The sequence below is a fragment of the Quercus lobata genome, chromosome 1 (assembly GCF_001633185.2).
Source record: "Quercus lobata isolate SW786 chromosome 1, ValleyOak3.0 Primary Assembly, whole genome shotgun sequence".
Classification (NCBI taxonomy): domain Eukaryota; kingdom Viridiplantae; phylum Streptophyta; class Magnoliopsida; order Fagales; family Fagaceae; genus Quercus; species Quercus lobata.
The window spans coordinates 20204564-20225545 of record NC_044904.1 but is presented as its reverse complement, the minus strand read 5'-3'; the positions used below and the strand labels follow the sequence as shown (position 1 = coordinate 20225545).

The window sequence follows — 20982 nt, the reverse complement described above, 5'->3', positions numbered from 1 at the left end:
GCTTCCTCCGTAGATTTGAGCCTTTTATGCCTAATTTAGTCTCTATCAAATACTTTCTGCCTGCCAGTCAGATTAGTTGAGTTCAAACATTCTGCCAAGCCCAATGCTTGTGAAGTTCAATCAGAAGTCCATGAACAAATTATAGTTTTGTAAAGTACCCTCCATATCTTCCAAGATTAATCACAATAATTTGTTTTTCCCACTAACTTTTGGACACCATATCTGTATGATAGTTCTTGTCCAAGCTAATCATGTACTGTTCAGTGAAAATCTCTTGGTGTTTGAGTAAATGAGATGAAATAAAAGTTATCTATACCTTGAAATAAGCAAATAAAAGACACAAGGCTAATCTTTATGCTGAAAATTGGTGAAAAGACGATGTAATCCAATTTATATTACATCTTCCTATCAATTAATTATCAAGCCTCATATGTATAAATACACCCAAAAGTAAAACTAAACGGATGAACAAAACCTCTTGCAAGGTTATTTCCATAATGAAAAATTAACACTACTTGAATTCAAGAATGAAATTACATTCCCAATTTGGGTGTGGAAAGAATGACCTAGCCTCAAGCTGTTAAAAACCTATCTAGAGTTGTCATTCACGTTACTATTCACACAAAAAAAAAAAAAAAAAACAGTTAAAATAATTAAAGACAACAGAGAAGAAAATCAATTTAGGAAAAGAACCAACTAATAATTGGTGTGAGTGCCAATAACAGTTAAAGCTGTTTTAACTGGTGGCATCTTCTACTGCATCACCCCAGAAAGATCTTCAAAAACTGTTTTCATGTCAGGCCTCTCAGATGCAGGAAGGATGCACCTTAGAGCCACATGTAGCATATGATCAAGAACTCTAGGAGGGTGCTCCACTTTGTTCCTGTCAAGAATCAGCCTGTCAAAGCACTCAACAGAACGATTTTCTCTTGCCAATAACCTCACCCAGTCAGTTAGACCAACCACAGCTGGGATCCCAGAGACTACCTGCCCAGAACTTTTACCAGTCAGAAGCTCTAACAAGATAACTCCAAATGCATAGACGTCACTCTTTAATGATGGGCTCGGTTTACTTGAGCTAGCAAACTCAGGAGGGAGATAGCCAAGGGCACCTGCATTTAGAACTTGCTCGGCTGTTCCTGCTGGAGTCAATATTCGATGTAGACTGTAATCAGTGAGGAGTACATTTAGATTAGGAGTTTCCAATAAAATGTTTGTGGATTTGAGGTTTCCATGGGGTATTGCTTTCTCGTTATGTAGGAAGTTCAGACATTGAGCCACATCTACAGCAACCTGAAGCCGTTCACCAAGGGACAAGGGTGACAGTTTTCTTGGCTCCACCTCTGTGGAAGATATTAAAGGCATGCAACATAATTTTCTATCAAATACAGGAATAATAAAGCCCGAATAAGTAACTTGAATAGAAATTTAGGAAAATGTATTCTCTATAATCAGTAGTCAGTCCTTTTGGCAGTCATCATGAGTAGTTCTATCAAATCATAGGTTTTTTCCAACAAAAAAATTGGCAGGAGTCAACTAAGGATACTGGCTCTGTACATGCTTTATGCAAATTAAGTGCCAGATGCCAATAGCAGATGTTAACTTAGAAAAGCCTTAGGGCCCAAGTTATGGCAGGTGCCAAGTTATTGTGATTGCCATAATGTTTAATTGATTCCATACTTGTAGAGAATTACGTTATTGGGATATACATGAATGGATTAATTGAATCAATGTTAGGTTTCTAAAGTTTGTCAACAACTTTGATTTAGGGATTAAATAAGTTGTGCAAGACCATAGAAATATAGTGCATGGAAATAAATTTTTTTTTTTTTTTTTAAAAAAAGGGGTAAAATAAGTACCAAAAAATTCCCTATGTACACACAAATCCAAACCACAATTTGAAATAAACATAACAAGAGCAAGTAGAGTTTAATGTGACTTCACGAAATCCAAGAATTCAAAATCTCCAAATTGATATTTCTAATGTTTCATCTTCTTCTTCTTTTTTTTTCTTTTTTTTTTCATTTTTTGAATACAGGAAATCCACTTATTGTGGTTTAGTTACTTACATTCAAAATTCTCTAAAAAATACGTTCCTACCATGGTATAAAAAATACGTTCCTACCATGGTATAACATATTAAAGGGCTGACTAAATGGACTCTGTGTTTCAATTCCAACTCCTTTTTATTAATTAACTGAGGAAGATGAGCTAATGAAGGCCTTGTCCCAAGCCCATTTCAAAAAGAGTATTCTAATTCCATCTCTTGATTCATCTGCTAATGTATGTGTACAACTAAACTGTGAGTGCCCTGTAACGTATACCCAAACTTAGGGTTGCATAGTTTACCACTGCTTCCTAGGACAAAAGTGCAAATATGGTCGGAGTCGTCTGACTAGATAATTTATTGCCAACTGTCAAGGAAAGTCTCTTAGCTACATTAATCCCATAAAGAATACCTAATAGTAGAAAATAACTAATAAATAATTGATAAAATTAAGGAAAGAAAAGAGAATAAGACCATCATGAACATAGATCAGGTCTCATAGGATTGCCAGCCCAGATCCAGTGCAAGTGGCATAAAAATTCTGTCCCAGCTTTTGGATCTAATTGGCTGAGCACCAATCAGATTCCACAGTATCAACCATCAGAGAAATTCCTCATTTCAAGAAGATGAAACTCTTCCATTCACCCAAAGGATATATAGGCTATAAATTTAAGGCAGCTTTGAGCTTACCATATTTCAGTATAGGCTATAAAAGGTGTGTCCATTGACTTGATATCCTATGAATTGAATTTCTGAAGTGAAAGAGTTCAAAAGATTCTAGAATGCATGTCTACCATTAAGAAGAAAGAAAGAATCTTACCATGAAGATGTATTGCCAGAGACTGTGCATTGATATAATTTGATATTATCAGTTTCTCATGCTCCTTTGGGCCCCAGTAGTAACCCTGCACAGAAACTAAATTTGGATGTTTGATGTTCCCAAGTTTCTTCACTTCCCTTGAAAATTCCTTCCTTCCTTTCACTATTCCCTCCCTTAACCATTTAACAGCCAATATATGACCAGTGTCAAGTGTAGCTTTGTACAATGTTCCGTGACAACTGTTTCCAATGGCTTCTGCTGGAGCACAAGAAAGTTCTTCTGCTTTAAATAGAAAGGAACTATCAAAGAGATGTAAATCCCCAGCTAATTTATCTGGGGAACAAACTTTGAGCATGCCAGGATTATCAGGTAGTTGTTGGTTGTTAGAAGGTGATGGATTTGAAGATGAAATAAGAGACATAGGAGAAGATACTCCTGCCTCATATTTTCCTGATTCTGGATGCCCAAGATTTTTAGGCTTCTTTACAACTGATGAAGTGTCACCAGCAACATGTGCAGATCCCAGTTGGGATGATGATAATGTATCTTGATCAAATCTAAATGAACCTAATGATGGGTCCACATTTTTGTTGGTTCCTGATCTATGAGAAATAGAGGAACTCCCTTGTGCAACACTTTTCTTTGCACCATTTTCTAATGAACTGCTTCTCCTATATTCCTGCCAGTGGGTTCTACAATATATCAATATGCACATAAGAGATATCACAGCAGTGCCACCAACCAAACCTGCAATCAGGGCAATTCTAACAGCAGTTGTCATATGAGACCTGTGTTCCCTTGGAGTCAAGTTGGGAATACCATTCGGAGGTGATGGTGAATAAGGAAAAATGAGCAAGGAATTTCCTGGATGGAATGCTGACTCAGGGAACCGTCTTAAGTTTTCAGGTACAAGACCAGAGAAATTATTAAATGACACATTGAATGCATTCAATTTATCTGTAAGGTCATCAGGGATGCTACCATCTAAGTTGTTTTTAGATAAATCAAGATATTCCAAGTTTTTAAACTTACTTATCCCTGGGGGCAAATGGCCACTCAATGAGTTTTTGGACAGATCAAGAGACACCAGGCTCAAATCTACCACAGAACCTATTGAAGTAATATTTCCAATTTCTTCAAGAGGTATTGATCCAGAAAATTTGTTGCCTGATAAGTTAAGGCTAGCCAAATTGGTTAAAGTGAACAAGCTTGGAAGGAGGGCTCCATTAAGCTGGTTGAGGCTAAGATCAATCACTTTTAGTTCTGGGTAAGTACCCAATACTGGAGGGAGATCACCCACTAACAAGTTGTTAGATATCTCAAGCGAATTCAGCCTCAAAAATTGAGAAGTTTGGTTCGGAAAGTTTCCTGTCAATGAGTTTGAGCTTAACTGAATAACTTCAACATAATTACCCCAACTTTGGATTCTGGACAAGTTACCTGAGAGCATATTATTACTCAGATCTACGATGGCACAGTGGCCTACCATGGCAGGTAAGGATCCGGTCAGTTTGTTTGAAGATAAATTAAGCTTCTTTAAATTTGCAGAGGTGATACTTCCCACTGGACCTGCCATGAATGTAAATTCTTCTTAAACTACAAAGGAAAATGGAAGAAATGGAGTATTGGAATAAGAACTTATTAGTTGCCAGCTATATATACTGGATAAAAATCAACAAAGAATGACACATTTTACAGCAGAAGAAATTCTCTCCTGAACAGTTAAACAGATCATTGCAATGGGATTTATCACACAGTATACATCTAAAAAGGGTATTGAAGTACATCATCAAGCAATGTAAAAGAAACTATTATAACACGAGAATATGAGCATTGAACATATTTAAAGTACTGACTGGTATTGATGATGAACTTCTTATGATCTAAATTCTAAGATAGAAATATTATTAAGAATTTGAGCATCAGCAGCGATTTTTTTTATGAAATCATTAATTGACTAATCCCTTTTTTCCCTTAATTTTATGTTCCAACAAAACAGTTTATGTTCTTATTTTTATCACCATTAAAATTCCTACTCTAAGGTTAAATTCTTGCCAAATCACTACTGAGATTAATCTAATCCTACACCCATTTAAAAAAAATAAAGAATAACATTCTCTTTTACCTCTGTAACCATCCCATCGAAACTTCACCAAAAAGTTAAATTACTGAGGTCATACACAGATCAACCTCAGTGCAGAATTTGGTGTAGATAAACACAAAGTCACAATAAGGTACAAAACCTAATACACAAGACTTAAAATTGGATTGACATGAATCATACCATTCCCATTTATCTTCTCTGTTATATATGCTTTTCCTATACATGTTGCAATGTCATTTTCATAAAAAAGGAAAGGATTGACATAGACTGTGTTACTTTTATATAACTCATAGTTTCATTTAATAGAATAATGAAGCTCACTTAAGGTTTCCTGATTGGAACTTGAACATATATACAACTACATATTCCCATTAAACCACTTTACTAGGATCTTCCATTTATGCATGTGTACAGAATTGCATTTTACAAGCTCACTTTTCCACCAAACAAGTGGGGCCTTCATTAGACATCACTCACTTTCCAAGAAAACCAAGTTGTATAAAGACTACCAAATTTTCAAATTTACTAGCGATTCATTTAGATATAGAATAAGCATCATATTTTAATATCAACATAAAGACATAAAAAATTAAAATAAATTTCACCATATTTTCTCATTCTATTCTTAGCTTTCTATTAGTGTTAGTAAGTACTTGATACTAATGGTCTACTTTCTAAAAAGGCTAAAAGTTTTTGAGAATGGATTGTTTCTAAAGCCCAGTTGTTCATGGTGACCCGCAACTGTTAATTTCATCAGTTCCAATTTGGTTTATTATTGTTGGGTGTGACTCCCACCTAGAGGCTCTTTCCTCATTAGATGAAGAGTTCAGTTCTAGCATGCTTTCACAAGTAAAGATGGATCAATAGAAAACATCATTAGTAAGTGTGAAAAATAATAAAAGGTGTTTTATTTTATCAAAACAGCTGATGTTTTATAGTAGAATTGTAAATGCCTCTTTGATAATTTTTTGATCACCTCTTACCACGTAATTATTCGATACTTCAGAGAATGCCATAGCTGATGTTCAGCCAAAAGCTTAAACACTTTTAATCCCTAGAGTTTAGCACATGAGCAATCCTAGGAAGTTTAAAGTGATTGTTTTTAGTCCCTTAGATGATGTGGCTAAACTAAAACCTAAATAAGTCATCACTCCAATAGACACATTAGGGAGTAAAAGTGATCACTTTAAGTTTGTTAGGAACTAAATGCGATCACTTTAAACTTCCGGGACTAATATACAAGTTTAGAGACCCAAAAGTGTCTTTTGGCCTTAGCCAAATGCACTGACATTACTAGCAGAATAAAATGCATATAATCTACAGGAACATAAAACGCGTGAAAATAGTTTGATCTTTGAAGCATACTAGTCATCATATAACACAAGAAAGTTGTTTGAAGGGTACTCATCATTTTGGCTATAAATAAATAAGAAAGTACACTCTACATGACGTTGTATCATTGTATGCCAAATTGTAATCTAAATACCTTTACAAAAAAGCTAGAGTAAAGTGTTTAAATGAAGATACCTTGGAGCTGGTTAAGACTAAGATCCAACTCAGACAAGACCATTGAACTCTCCTGGATAAGAGCTTCAGGTAGAGAGCCTGTAAATTGGTTGCTTCCAAGGCGAAGAACACGTAGAGAGACCACAAAACTGAAGGAAGGTACAGACCCCACAAGCTGATTATGACTAGCATCAAACACCTCTAAACTATCCAAAAATGACAATCCATCATGAGCAAATGGCTCACCAACCAAGGAATTGTGGCTAATATTCAAATACTGAATGGAGGAGACGAAAGAGGTGCTCCCAAGTCCCAGATCCAATGAACCAGAAAACTGATTGCTGCTTAGGTCCACATGGACCACACTACCTATTTGGGACAAAAGCTGCATTATATCCCCAGAAAAGCCATTTGCTTGCAAATCTAAATACTTCAACTTTTCTAGTTTGCCAAAACCAGCACCAGCTTTGCCTTCAAATTGGTTTGAAGAAAGATTCAAATACACCAAGTTGTTCAAATTGAACAATGCAGAGGGTATTGACCCTCGAAACATATTGCCTGAAACATCCAAATATTGAAGGGACTGAATTGAACCAATCATGGAAATAGTCCCTGTGAACTGGTTGTTGGAAATGGACAAGTTGGTAAGCATACCAAGGCCAGAGATAGCTGAGAAGCTAAACTCACCCACCAGACCCACACCATTGAGAGTAATTGATGTCACATGGTTATCACTACTGCAAGTAATCCCATACCAATTTAGAGGGCACCCATTAGAATCCGAGGACTTAGAAATCCATGAAGCAAGCACTTTTCCAGATGGGTCTTTTACAAAGCCCTTCTTTAGCTCCAACAGTGCTGCCAAATCTGATTGTCCAGAGGCAACTACTACCCACAGCAATATTATCAAACAGATTACCTGCATTCCTTGATTACACAAAAACCCAACTCTCAAAAACTTCAAAAAGAGAAAAACAACAAGGAATTGAAGGAAAATGAAAGAAGGGAATGATACATAATCAATACCAGCATCAATAATGAGTAAAAAGCTCAATAAAAGCTGCTCTCTTTCACTGAGATAAAACAAAAACAAAAACAAAAAAAAAAGGAGCTAAGAAAGTAGTCAAAGTACTGATAAATCTGAGTTATTAAGCTTTGCAAAATGGGAGGAACAATGTGGGGTTGGAAATTGGAGGCAGAGAATAGTTATTAGAGAGTGTAGCCACTATAAATGTCTTACTATAAATTATATGGGCAGTGGCAGTGGCACTGAACAGTGAGCTCTATGAGAGAGAGTGACGAGTGAGAGTGAGTGAGGCAATGGGCATTAAGATTGGAATGGTCGGTAGTTGGCAATGGCAATGGTAGCTGATCTGTTTTTTTTTTTTTTTTTTTTGGAAGATAGCTGATCTGTTATTATTTTATTTTAAGGTATTTGGATTTTGCAGGTATTAAATACAGCTTCACTTTGGGGGAACACTTCTGTGGTTGTGGACTCTTGACTGTTGAGTTAGAGTGTGGATGTGGACTGTGGAGTACATGAATTTTTCCACAGACATCGAGCACCGCTCCCAATGCATTAGGCACTGTGGGCCTGGGTTAGTTAAGGGGAGGAGTAGACTGGACAGGCTGACATCTCTAAGGTCTCTCTCCTGTGCTTCCGGTCATCCAATCAAGAACGCAGCTAGGATTTCGATCAATAAATACACTTCAACTCAGATCAGATGTTTAAAAAATTTGCTATAGTCAAAACCTTCGTATTTGTACCTCTAGATTAAGACAAAGACAACTATGTTTTTTATTCAAGCTTATTATATTGTTGCTCCATGTTTATTATATTGTAGCTTTAGAATAATATGTATGTATGTAGGTATATATATGTGTGCATTTTTATTCCAAGCTTTTTTTGGAGAACTTCATCAAACACTTAAGCTGCAATTATCTTATGTTAATGTTTTAAGATAAATTTCATAAATCATTTAGAACCCAAATAGAAACCCACAAAAAGAATCAAAATTTAATGAAAATTTGAATAAAAAAAGTGTATTTTTTGTAAAAACATGAAAGTATTGAACAAAAATAAAGCATGAAAATTCAAAACCAAGCTTTATATATTTATATTTTGTCTTTTCTCATTAGGCCAGAGGGGGCCATTGCCCCCCTTGGTTCAAGCATAGCTTCGTCCTAGCATCCAATACACATATACCACATCAACATTTGTTGAGGTCATCGTTTTAAAAACTGAAAAGGGCTCAATTTTCGGTTTTTATTGGTTGATCCATCGATTCTGGCCATTTTTATCATACCGGTTTAGGATATGGTTCCGGTTGAACAGTCCAATCCAATTTCATTTTGCAATATTCAACAAAAAAATTGAAAAAAAAAATTTATTTTTATCTGTCATGTAAAAATTTGAATTTATGACATTCATTACATGATAATTATTTTTTATTATTATACAAGAATACAATTAACTTTTATTATTGCTCTCTATATAAAAGAGAAGTAATAAAAAAAATAAAAAGTAAAAAAAAAAAAAAGTATATTGGGTATTAGAGTTGCCTATGCTTTCCCTCCCTGAGAAGGGAGGTTTCTCATCAAAAAAAAAAAAAGAGTTGCCTATGCTTAGTTTAAAATTCTTACGAGTTTCAAGATTACTAATAATTAGCTTATTATGTGTTGGATATAATCGTGCTCTTCTTCATAGTTTATCGGTTAGAGTCAGATGAGTCATGTTGAAGAGAATAATATGAGATGCCTTTATCCATTTCTAACCAAAAGCAAAAAAACAAAAGAGAGGTACCTTTTTTTTTTCGAAGATTACAAAATGATTAAAGATCAATAGTTTAGCAAATCAACTCCTGCTCCCCACCCTCGCCTGAAGGGTAACGCAATCGTGGTGGGTGCCACAGTGGACACGGGATGAAGTTGACAGGACAGGAAGATGGAAAGACCATCTTGGCCTAGTAAAGATTATAACAGCAAACTATATTTTACCATACTTTTATAAATTATTACTAAAATAAAATTTTATTAGTTTTCATTTGGACTCACTATTATTGATATTAATTTTTCACTTACCAATAATTATTCACTTAATAATATTATAACCGTAAACCATTTTACAATATTTTTACAAACTATTATTATGACATATTTTTATTAGTTCTTATTTAGACTCACCATTAACTGACATCATTTTTTCACTTATTAATAATTACTCATCACATCAATATTTTGTAAAAAAAATTTATAACTCTTCTATTTTCCTTCCCGGTAATTTAATGAAAGTTAGGATTAAGCTACTTTTGACTATAGATACTCTCCTTCGTAGGGATTGAGATAAGGTGTAATACCTACTTGAAACAATAGCTATTAATAGTTAAGATTAAGAGTTGAAAAAAGAAACTTTTAATCTCAATCATTAAATAAAAAAATTATTAAAAAAAATATATAAAAGTTTAAAAGTGAGAGTAGTACCAAAAAAAAGAAAAAAATTGTGTGCGAAAATGGGGTAATTGCACCGGGTGGGGTGTTGCACCCAATCACAATCTCCATCATTGACGTTCTCTATTACTATTATTGTGCATTCATTAATTACTTGGCAAAAAAAAAGTGCATCCTGTATAACTTAAATAAACACTTGGAAGTAACTTTAAGAGGTTGAAAATTTTGTAGCTTTATTGGCATTTCATTTCATTGTGTTACTACCACCACCTCCACCAATACTGATGATATCATATTGTCACCATCGTCATTATTACTGATGATAACATATTCTGTTGGACCTTAAAATTTTAGTGAATGTTTAAACTCTAAATTAAGGGTTCTCACAAGGTGTAGTAAGTAACAGGGATATGCATGCGAATATGTTTTGCTGTGGGCGATGGTCAAGACATTTACATTTAGAATATAAGCCATATCATATAGATTCCACAGGTGGAGAGCTTAGGCCAAGAGCAAGTTCAGAGAAGCTAGAGCTCAAAGAATGGTCTGTCGCAGGCTTGAGGAAATCTAATAGGCAAGTGGGAGCATTTGAATTATTCGAAGAGGAAACCATTGAGGCAATTAGAAAGATTCATATCTCATTAGTGCTAGTTGCTAAAGATAAGTCAGTAGCACTGTAGTACTATATTCGAAATATCAGTAAGTGAGATTTTTAAGCATGAGACAGCTGAGGCAATTAGAAAATGTCCTATCCCATTAGTGCCAACAGAAGGGACAAAATTGGCATGGGGTACTGAAAAATTTGACAGTTAGCCATTGTATTGAAATGCTGAAATACATGATAATACAAGCTTTAGTGTAATAGAAATAGAATGCATAAGAGGTTGAAGAAAAATTTCTTTTGTTGTAAGTATTGAGTAGTAGGAAAAAAAAAGGTGGTGAGTTCATGTGAAAATGACAAGCAGCCAGTTACAATCTTTCACATAAAATATTTGTGAAAAATGGTGTGGTAAAATGTGTGGTCCTAGAATTACTCGAGGTTGAAGGTGTTATAATAGAAAGTTACATCTATGTTCTTTCACTTAAAGGAAGAATTTCAACTCTCTATGGTCGCATCACCCAAAAAAAATAGACTCCTAGATAAATTCTCAAAACTTTCCTTCTTGCATGTCTCTTGACTAAATGAAAAACTCACACACACTCTCTCTCTCTCTCTTCCTCTCTCTCTAAAGATTCTTTATTTTCTCGCTTCGCTAAATTTAATATCCAATATTCAGAAATTCTACTCAATTTCTACACTTCACATCATCCTCAAAGAAAACCCGAAACCTATTGTCTCTCTCTTTATATTACCTCCTAAGTAAAAAATCTTTTTTTTTTTTTAACCTCTATTGATTTCATCTCCACATATGGGAGGACTCTTAAGCCAAAACTAACAAACTCTTTGCTACTCTATCTAAACATATAAAACTCCAACTATATTTCTTAGTGGACAAAGAATAAAATTTTTTATTATTATTTAGGAATATCAATTATTTTTTTTAACAATGAATAGATTTTCCTTTCATACAAAAGAAACCCAAAGATGACCACGTCACCAAGAAAGCACAAACAAGCAACTTGATTTCAGAGTAGCGTACACTTAGCACTATTGGCAAGACACCAAGGGTTGTAAAGCTTAGGTGAAAAACATATTGGAAAAAATTAATTTAGAGTGTAACAAATTAATCTTTCTAACTTACAACAATAAAAAAATTAAATTATAAGATTTAAAAATATAAATAAATTAAATACTCGACACATATTAAACCCAAATCATAATCTTCCACTTAAATGGGTTTATTACTTTTTGAAATCTCATTATTTAACTTACTACTTATAAAACTATAGGAATTAGGAACTAATTTGTTACCCCCTAAATTATAATATTAAAAATGAATTTTTCTCAAACGTAATAATAGTCTTCCCGTATGTAGCAGAGGCAATGCCGCAATGGTCGTTGAAGGGATTATATTGAGGGGCATGATCAAGATGAGCAACTCCACTAAAAACATTTTACAGTGTGTTTGAGACTAGCTTATTTGCTTTTTAGTTTTTATGTATTGATTTAAAGCCTCATTTTTTTTCTTACCTTTTCTCATATTTTTAAAGTATAAGTATACTTTAATACATTTCGAACAAAAGTTTTTAACAAAAATTTTAAAAATAATAAAATTGTTTCCAAAAAGTGTTCGCATGAAGGTGGTATCTCATGTTTTGATGGATGTAGCACAAATATTAGATCCTTTTTTCTTTAAGGTTGATGATAAATGGGCTCTTAGGTGTAAGTACAGTGGGCTCTTACTTCCGCAGGCTTTCCCTGAGGCTGTAAAAAGGTCCATTGAACTTTTATATTGTTTTGGGCCTTCAATAATATAAATTTCCCTTTTACTAAGCACCCACCAGAGAAAAAAAAAAAAAAAAAGGTTTCATGTTGATTCAAGTTCACTGTCAGCGTATCAAAATACATACAATTAAAATACATCAGAAAATTTCTATCGTTTGTCTCAAAAAAAAAAAAAAAAAATCAGAAAATGGTTTTTATTTTTATCAACTTTGACGCCATATAGAATAGAAGTTGATGAAGGAAGCTTATATTTGTTAATATTTTTTTAATTAAAATATTACAATCAATAATTAGAAATGTTATATTTTATTAAAAAATAAATTCTACAGTATTAATGTGAGAGAGAGAAAGGGTTTTGAGATATTTATTTATTTATTGAGTTATTATGTGGGTTGGGAATAATTATTGGTCAGTTTCTAGGAAGTTGTTTGAACAAGTGAATGATGCTTAAAAAGGAATAAATTTTTTTTTTTTTTGCAATAAGCAAATGGAATAAAACCCAATTTATTATTATTCCTGCATACTAATTATTTCTTATAAAATACCATATATAAAATATATAGTATTAAAATAAATCGTCAGCAAGGTCACAGTCTTGCACTGTTAGGTGGGAGGCTTAATCGGGTCATGAATTATGAGCCAAAAAACATTATAAAATATATTGAGCAAAGGTCACAAAGTGACAACCAGATCATCCACTCCTAATTTAAACACATGCTGCAAAGTCAGCCAAATATATAACTTATTTGGAGCTAGTCTTCCACGAAATGATTGCCACTTTTATAATCAAAGACATGCCCACATGTTTCTAGATCTAATACAAAGCTAAAGTCTTCTTAAAACGAGCCTATTATGAGTTTACTTTTTTTTTTTTACTTACAATAATAAAGAATATATGAATAAATTATAAAATCTCTAGATTGGAATATCATGTATGTGTATGTATATACATGTATGTGTGTATATATATATATATATATATATTGTTGGGAAATTAGAGAGAACAATGGAAGAAGAAGAATAGAATAAAGTCTGTTTAGACTTTAGAGACACAATGGTTTTTTTTTTCAAAGACAATTTATGTCTCCATTCAAACCATTTACTAAAGAGTTACAATCAATTCATTTTCAGGATAAAATCTAGTTCGAATTCTATGGATAGTAATTCTTAAGGAATCTGAATGTGATCGTATAAATAATCAATGAATGAAGAGACACCAATAAAAAGGAACATTGAATAGACACAACATTTAAAACTCTATTAAAACGGTTACTAGACATTAAAAACAATTAACTCTCACTTAGGTACTTTTTTTTTTAACAAAATTCTAAAATGAGTTATTCTAGTGACAAACGGTCACAAGACACATAATTATCCATTTCACAACTTACAATCAATTATATCAAATATATTGTGAAAATGGGTGTGAAATTGATTGTGGTCCTAATTTTTTTTTTCTTGAATTCTGTTCACAATCTCGCTTGGGCGAATTGCCTTTTCCTCAGGCAACTATTCAATATATATGAAAAAAAAAAAAAAAAACCTTAGATAGAAATTTCATTTCTCTTTTGCCCGTAATTTAATTCCCTCAAGTGATCATTGATCATTCAAGTGAATTACTTTTTGCTTAAGTGGATATTTAAGAAACACTCTTCTTCATTATTCCACTTTCAAAACGGGATTACCACATATATTACAATGTGTAAATATATATACACATACTACTCCTTACTTAGTGGGATTACCACATTTTTGTCTTCTGAATCTCGTCTTTCTAACCATTCTTCTTAATGAGTTAGTAGTTAAATGCCACATAAACACGTAGTAAACTAGTATTGTACTATTCTTCTTAATCCATATAATTCGCTTTATAAATTATTTTCATCTTTTCCTACTTTCCTTTAGTCTCTCTTCTATATTTCTCTCTCCAATGTCCAATCTTTTTCTCCTCCACCAGGACCACCACCACAACCCACTACTTAATCCCATGCCACCAAAATTATCAAAAGATGAAGAGGAACTTGGCCAATATTTTAACCCATTGTTTATCACCAAAATACATGGTTGCTATGATAATTGTATAAATTTACAATGACACTATTCATTTTACATTTAATTTTTTATTTATTTTTTACATATCTCGATGATGAATTATGATTGTTGATTTGTTGTGTCACTGTCATTGTGTGTGAAGAAAAAAAATAATTAATAAATAAATAAAAATCTATATTTTAATGAAATATAGTGTAAAATATATAATTTGATATGTTAGTGTTTTAAAAAGTGAGTATGTAATTTTTTTTTTTTAAGTAGATTCTTATTTTAAAATATACAAAATTTTTGTTTGAACTGATGTAAATGTTCTATGGATCATGTTTCTTTTGTTCTTATATTTATTATTATGTCCTGGGTTATGCCTTTTTTTAACATCAAATTTTTTTTAAAAAATAAAGATATTTTTAAGACTCTTATTTTATTTAACTCGATAATTAGGGAATAGGATGGGATGGGTTTTTGTTTTGTGAAAAAGTGTTGGTGTAGGTGAAGTGAGTGCGGTCTGAGGGTTGGGTTGGGGTTAAGGACACAGAGGGAGGTGAGCTTTTTTTTTTTTTTTTTAAGCAATCAATGCTAATTAATTGCTTTAAAATTTCTGTTTCTTAGTTTGATTTTTTTTTGGTGTATTACTGTATCTTTCTTAGTTTGAATTTATTTTTGCTTTTTTGATAATTTTTGTGTGGGGACTATCGAGTATCGATTGTGTTTATGGTTGTTGATGACCAAAGTTTTGCAGATTGATATATTTGGACCGTAAGAAAATGGTGGAAAGAAAAATATTTGGATTTTAGTGAAACGTTGCAATTTTTAAAAGTTTTGTAGGCTATTTAATTGGGGCTCAAATTGACATAACATAATTTGATTGGACTTTTAGTTTTTGCTGAATGGTTTGATTGATTGGACTTCTAACATAGAAGACAAGTTTATGTGGAATTTAATGGTCACTTCTTGAAGGGAATAATAAAATATAAAATGCAACATAACTTCTACCATTTTTTTTTTTTTTACTTCCATAGTTATAGGTGAGAAAGACTTGAAACTTGAATATTGAAAGATCAAGAGATGCCAATAAACTATGTAACATTATAAATAAAAACCTAAAATCCAATTTTTTAAAACTAAATAAATAAAATAAAAAAAAATAAAAAAAACCTAAATTTAAAAGGTACAATTTACACATTAGCCACCCTTCATAAAATAGTAACAAAATAACCATGGATAAGAAGACCAAGAGAAACGGCCATAAATGCCCAAAAGATAGATGTACGTTTGTTTTTAAGACTGATTACAAGGAAGAAAATGTAGCCGCCACCATTAACAATACGTTTCCTCATTATCTTTGATTATCCTTAACCTCCAATTAGGATTTGTGTAATATAATAATCACTTTTTATATATTCAATCTTCTAGCATCTCAGTTTTAACTGTTTAAGATCTTCGTAATCAGAATCATTGTATATATACCATATTATTGTTTTAGGACTAATTTAACATTCAGTTAATGAACTAGACAGCTTACTTTGTCTATTGTGTGAAATTGATATTAGTTGGTACATTATTTCATAAATATTCCTTTAAGGTGCTAGAATAAAAAAAATAAAAAAAAGTTGTAAGCAAGCTGTTATGGTATTAGATTTGTCAGATTTGGAATGATTCAGTGATAAGCAAAGCTTTTGCTTAGACGAATAAAAAGTTGAGTACGACTACAAATCAGCCTAATAATAATAATATTCAGCAGGAAAATAATAATATTATAAAAAGTTAGACATGAATATATGATAGAAATATTTGTCCAAATTCATGATTATTTTTTTTAGGAAAATACTAGTTACAACACACCTAATTGCACACATATTTACCCACATGTAAAAACTGCATTGAAAACATAACTTAAAATCACAATATTTACTTGACGTGTGTCTGTAAAAATGTGTGCAACAAGTACCTGTAATATTTCTTCTTAATTAAATCAAAAAACCAATTAAATTGATCAATGGGTCATGTTAATGTCCTTAGGACATTTGTTAGGAGACCACTTTAGGAAAATTTTGATACTCTATTTTTTTAGAGATAGTTTTAACATAAATTATTGTTTTTTATCATCATATGACCAGATCTCTTATTTAATAATTAGGAAAATTTTGATATTTTTTTATAGATATAGTTTCAACATATGACATTTGTTCTTAAATAATTGTTTTTTTTTATCATCATTTGACCAAATCTCTTATTTAATAATTATTCATTGGCAATTATTCAACCATAAGAAACTTTATCAATTGAGTTAATTAGAACCCACAAAAATTTTAATAGTTGTTTAATAAAAAAATATAAAAAATTGTGAAATAAAATAAACTCAATTTTTTTTCCTTTTTTTATAAAAAAAAATATTTCAATGTTGTTACATCACTTCATCAGTTAAATTTTTTTTTTTTTTTTTTCTTGATTACAAAATTATTTAGCCACGAAACAGTAAAATATTAAGATCCCGATAGAGAAAAGTAAGGAAACAAGATGCTTTCAGCTTTCCACTCAAAAGATTTGACTCTTTTCCTTTATTATCATGATTTTTTTATTATTATTTGATAAAGTGGGGGCAGAGAAAGTCGTATTCTTAGTATGGGATTTAAGTATTTCCATGCTTCCCGGTCATGGGGGCTATGAAAAAAATGAAATGAAAGTGAAGTGTCTTTTCATCTTTTCAAAGAGCCAAAGAGTGTTGACAGCTGGATGAGAATATATCATAAGATTATTCCACAGACGCCTAAATAGTTCCTTCTTCTAGTTGCCATCCTTGAACAGACCACACCACACAAACTTCTTGATAAAGACGTTTCTCATTCATTCAACTTGGCATCTTACTGTTCCAACTCCACACTCTTCACCACAATCTCTACACACATATGGTTGGAGATCTAGATAATGAAAACAAAAACATACATCACATTCAAACACAAGCTATATCCCAATACAATGTGCCAATTACAGGACATGATTGTTGGTTAAAATTGAAATCAAGAAGAAAAACATAAAGGAAAATTACACCTAACTTATTTATATGACAGCCATACATGTAGTAATTAACAACAGGGACTCTAATTCTTTATTAGGCCATTTTAAGGCCTCTACTAATCTTAAAAATTCTAGACTTACATTGCTACATTTTGAAGGCAAATACTACTACAACAACAACAACAACTGTTTTTCAGCTTAAGGAAGGTTTTTCTATTTCATCTCAAAGGACTTGCATTGCATTTGAAGACTTGAACCAGAGAAGGCCGAATCTAATTGACATTTTCACTGGTACCAAATTGGAATATCCTGCTGTTTCGTCAGTGTATCCATTGCTACTCCTTGTTGTTCCTCTTTGTAGTCGAAGGGAGCCAAATCAAATGGAGAGCCATACATCATTTGGAAATTATTGCTGTTATGGTTGGTCTCGAACGGGGTATTCAATGCCTTAAAACGGTCAAACTGATTTTCCTCACGCGGGAACATCTGATGATTATTGTGGATGTTGGATTCTTCAAAGAAGTTTCCTTCCATCACAACCCCTTGACCATGAAAGTAACTCTCCTGTTGTGGTTGAATTTTCAGCTGGGGAAGACTCTGATTCTCTGTGACTGAACTGTTACTGGTAGTAACATTCTTATTGCCTTGAATGTTGGTGTCATAGATTGACATAAGCTCGCTGATCATTTTCTGCCCATCTTCAGGAACTCCAAGTCCTGATGAATCAAAGGCAGACTGGGCTGAGTTTACTGATGGAGCAGCTGGCTTGGCTTGAGCAAAGGACTGAGGGAAGATAACTGGCTTAACCTCATTAACATGAAAATTTGACCCTCCAAACTCTGAAGTACTTCTATATGGACAAGTCAATTGATGATTGTCCCTGGAAGTCCTGTCGTTAAAGCCAAGGCGGACTTCACTGTAAGGACACTGAAGGAACTCACATGTATAGATCCTCTGATCCATCATCATGTTTAAATCACTGGATGGCTTCCTCTTCTGAATAAAATCCAAATTGGTAACAATTTCTCCCTTGATAGGATATGGTGTTTGTCGAACTGACAGCCTTTCCCTCATCCCCATAGAGGATAAATTAAGATTCTCAGGTTTGCGCTCTTGAACATCAAAGTTTGGTTCATCATCAGCCCCTTCAACATCATACTCACTGCAATCATTGATGACCAAAGACCCGCTCCCCCCAGCAGAGGACAATGGGGGGCATGAATCAGGGTAAAGATCTCGAGCCAAGGCTTCCTCCTGGTTTATTATGGCAAGCCAGGTGGCACTTTCCTTGGCTGTCATCTTGTCCTGCAAGCATTTAGACTGCCTTACAAGCTTGCGAATCTTGGCAATATCAGGGGACATGTGCTTGATAACTGCAGTGAGGACACCCACCTTCCATGCCTTCTTCAAGTCATGAGGCTTCTTGTAAGGAGGAGGGCCTTGATCCTTAGGCAGACCAAGCTGGGGCCACCATTCCTCATTTCCAGTGGGCCACCATGGTGGGGGAACACCTTTCTCTAGTGGAAAACGCCTCTGAGGGGGGTCACAGTGTTGCATGAGTGCTGACAACAGAGAACCAAGGGTGGTATCCTGAAGCTCCTGCAAGGTGTGTGGTGTTGGACCAATTGAATTACAGCCGTCATTCTTGCCTGGGATGGCATTATCTGCTTGGTACTTGGCTATGGCAGCTGGGCCGTTACGATCAAACCGGACTTTATCCTTCCACCACTCACGAAGATTGTCAGATGCCCCAGTCACAGGTTTTCCCTTCTCTGGAATAATACCATAAACAAACCCTTGGGCTTTACACACTTCCATCATCTTCAACATGTACTTCAAGATCCCATCTTGTGCCCTTGACATCTTCTTCCTCCTTGCCTGTTCCTGGGACTGTCGCTGCTTCACTAAATCAATCCCTTCCTTACCCTTACTCTGCTCTTTGAGCCTTTTGAGACGCATCTTGTCCCTCCACATCCTCCTCTCAAGCTCATCTACATCTATCTCTTCATCAGTATAATCATCCTCCCCTGTGGCTTCTGGTTCAGGTGGCGGGGCAGCCATATCTCCTTCCCCAAGAGGGGCAGATATGAAATCCATATCACAACAAAGTCCCATATCATCGAACATCATCATCATTTCCCAAAACAAACCCCCCCTCCCCCCAAATAAACAGGGAATCACAACGATCCCAGATGATATTTTCTACCAAAATCTTCTACTTCTCAAACTACCTTCTGATCACTAGATACCAAACTACCTCTGAAAACCCAGTTCGGACAACCTTTCCACCTGTTAATCTGGTAAAACAGAAAGTAACAAAGCAAAGTATGAATAATCTAAACATACCCCGTTGAAATAAGTACATTTAATAATTAAAACGGAAGAAACTCAGTTTGTTTTCATGTAATACAATCACTAATTATACGAAACTATAATATTTTCCAAAGATTCTATTACAGAGCATCCATAAAAATAAAATCTTGTTCCATCTCCTAGATGAGATCCTCTTTCAATACAAACCAAAGCTTTAAAACAGAAGAACAAAAACACATACATCAATTGAAATCAGAAGCAGTGCATGTACTCATGTTTCACAAAACCATGTTTATGAACAAAACTAAATCATGTAAAAGTTACTTGAAAAAAGAATTCAGTACCACAAAAAGAGACAAAAAAGAGAATCAGTTATAAATTATCCAGTGAAGAAATGAAAAACCCAGATTAGCAAAGAAAAAAGATCCAACATGAATCACAATAAAGCAAAGCCAGACAAGTTTAGATCTAAAGAGGCCAAAAAAAAAAAAAACTCAATTATCTCAGACAATCCAATACAAAATTGATTTACACAGCAAACAGATTGGACATCAAACAGAACCCAGTTCAAACTTCACAGATCAGAGTAAAACAAGGAAGAACAAAACCAAACCAAACCAAACTAAACCAAACCACACCAGAACATGAAACACCAAAACCCCACTAAAAAAAAAAAATCAGATTAAAGAATTAGTACAAACAGAAAACACTTAAAAATAAAAAAAGATTACCTTGAAAAAAAAGAAATAAAATTTGAAGATGGGTATTATTCAGGGGTGTTCCCTGAACTTCTTGTTCTTCTCCTCTGATGGCTCTGAAGTCAATTTCAGCTTTCGCGCACACAGAGATGGAGAGAGAAAGAGAGAGAGAAACAGAGGGGTCAGGTAGGCATTATCTCTATCCTTTTGCTTTATGGGACTTTACATATTTTAATGTGAAGAAGTGGTGGGTCCTACTCCTTGGTGAATGTGAAAAGTGTTTTGTATTGGTGGAGGTAAACCCGAATTTGAGGAGATGGGTACATTTATTATGTATCAAGATTTATAGTTTATATATAGATAGATGTGATGACTGATTTGCTCAAAAAAAAAATAGATGTGATGACTGATGATATATATATATATATATATATCGTACAAAGTCATGGATCCGGGTCAGGTTAATCCCATCTCCTATCCCAACTCAACTCCAATCTTGGGATTATCGCTTCTGGCAAGTTTTTCTTTTTTCCTTAATTTTATTGGTCAGCTCTGAGGTGGGTTTTTGTTTTCGCAACTCCTTACCTATATAGT

The 20982-nt window shown here is 33.6% G+C and overlaps 2 protein-coding genes across 6 annotated transcripts; both read right to left on the bottom strand.

The window, feature by feature from the left end:
* Positions 1-465: 465 nt before the first annotated feature.
* On the bottom strand, positions 466-7879 carry LOC115982557 (probable inactive receptor kinase At5g10020). 5 transcript variants are annotated; one of them, XM_031105216.1, is made up of 5 exons: positions 7718-7879; positions 7493-7550; positions 6499-7396; positions 2868-4436; positions 466-1343 (listed from the first exon to the last, which is right to left on the bottom strand). In XM_031105216.1, the coding sequence occupies exons 3-5, from the start codon at positions 7127-7129 to the stop codon at positions 754-756; spliced, it is 2790 nt and encodes a 929-aa protein (XP_030961076.1). In that variant the 5' UTR covers positions 7130-7396; positions 7493-7550; positions 7718-7879; the 3' UTR covers positions 466-753. The 5 variants fall into 5 exon arrangements, with proteins under 5 accessions (XP_030961076.1, XP_030961052.1, XP_030961066.1 ...); XM_031105192.1 differs by having other exon boundaries at positions 6499-7404; positions 7504-7550; positions 7718-7757; XM_031105206.1 differs by having other exon boundaries at positions 6499-7404; positions 7718-7732.
* Positions 7880-17285: 9406 nt separating this feature from the next.
* Positions 17286-20610, bottom strand: LOC115982548 (protein ETHYLENE INSENSITIVE 3-like). Its single transcript, XM_031105179.1, has 2 exons — positions 20422-20610; positions 17286-19674 (listed from the first exon to the last, which is right to left on the bottom strand). Exon 2 carries the CDS (start codon positions 19511-19513, stop codon positions 17663-17665), a length of 1851 nt encoding a protein of 616 aa, XP_030961039.1. The 5' UTR covers positions 19514-19674; positions 20422-20610; the 3' UTR covers positions 17286-17662.
* Between the last annotated feature and the right edge of the window lie 372 nt (positions 20611-20982).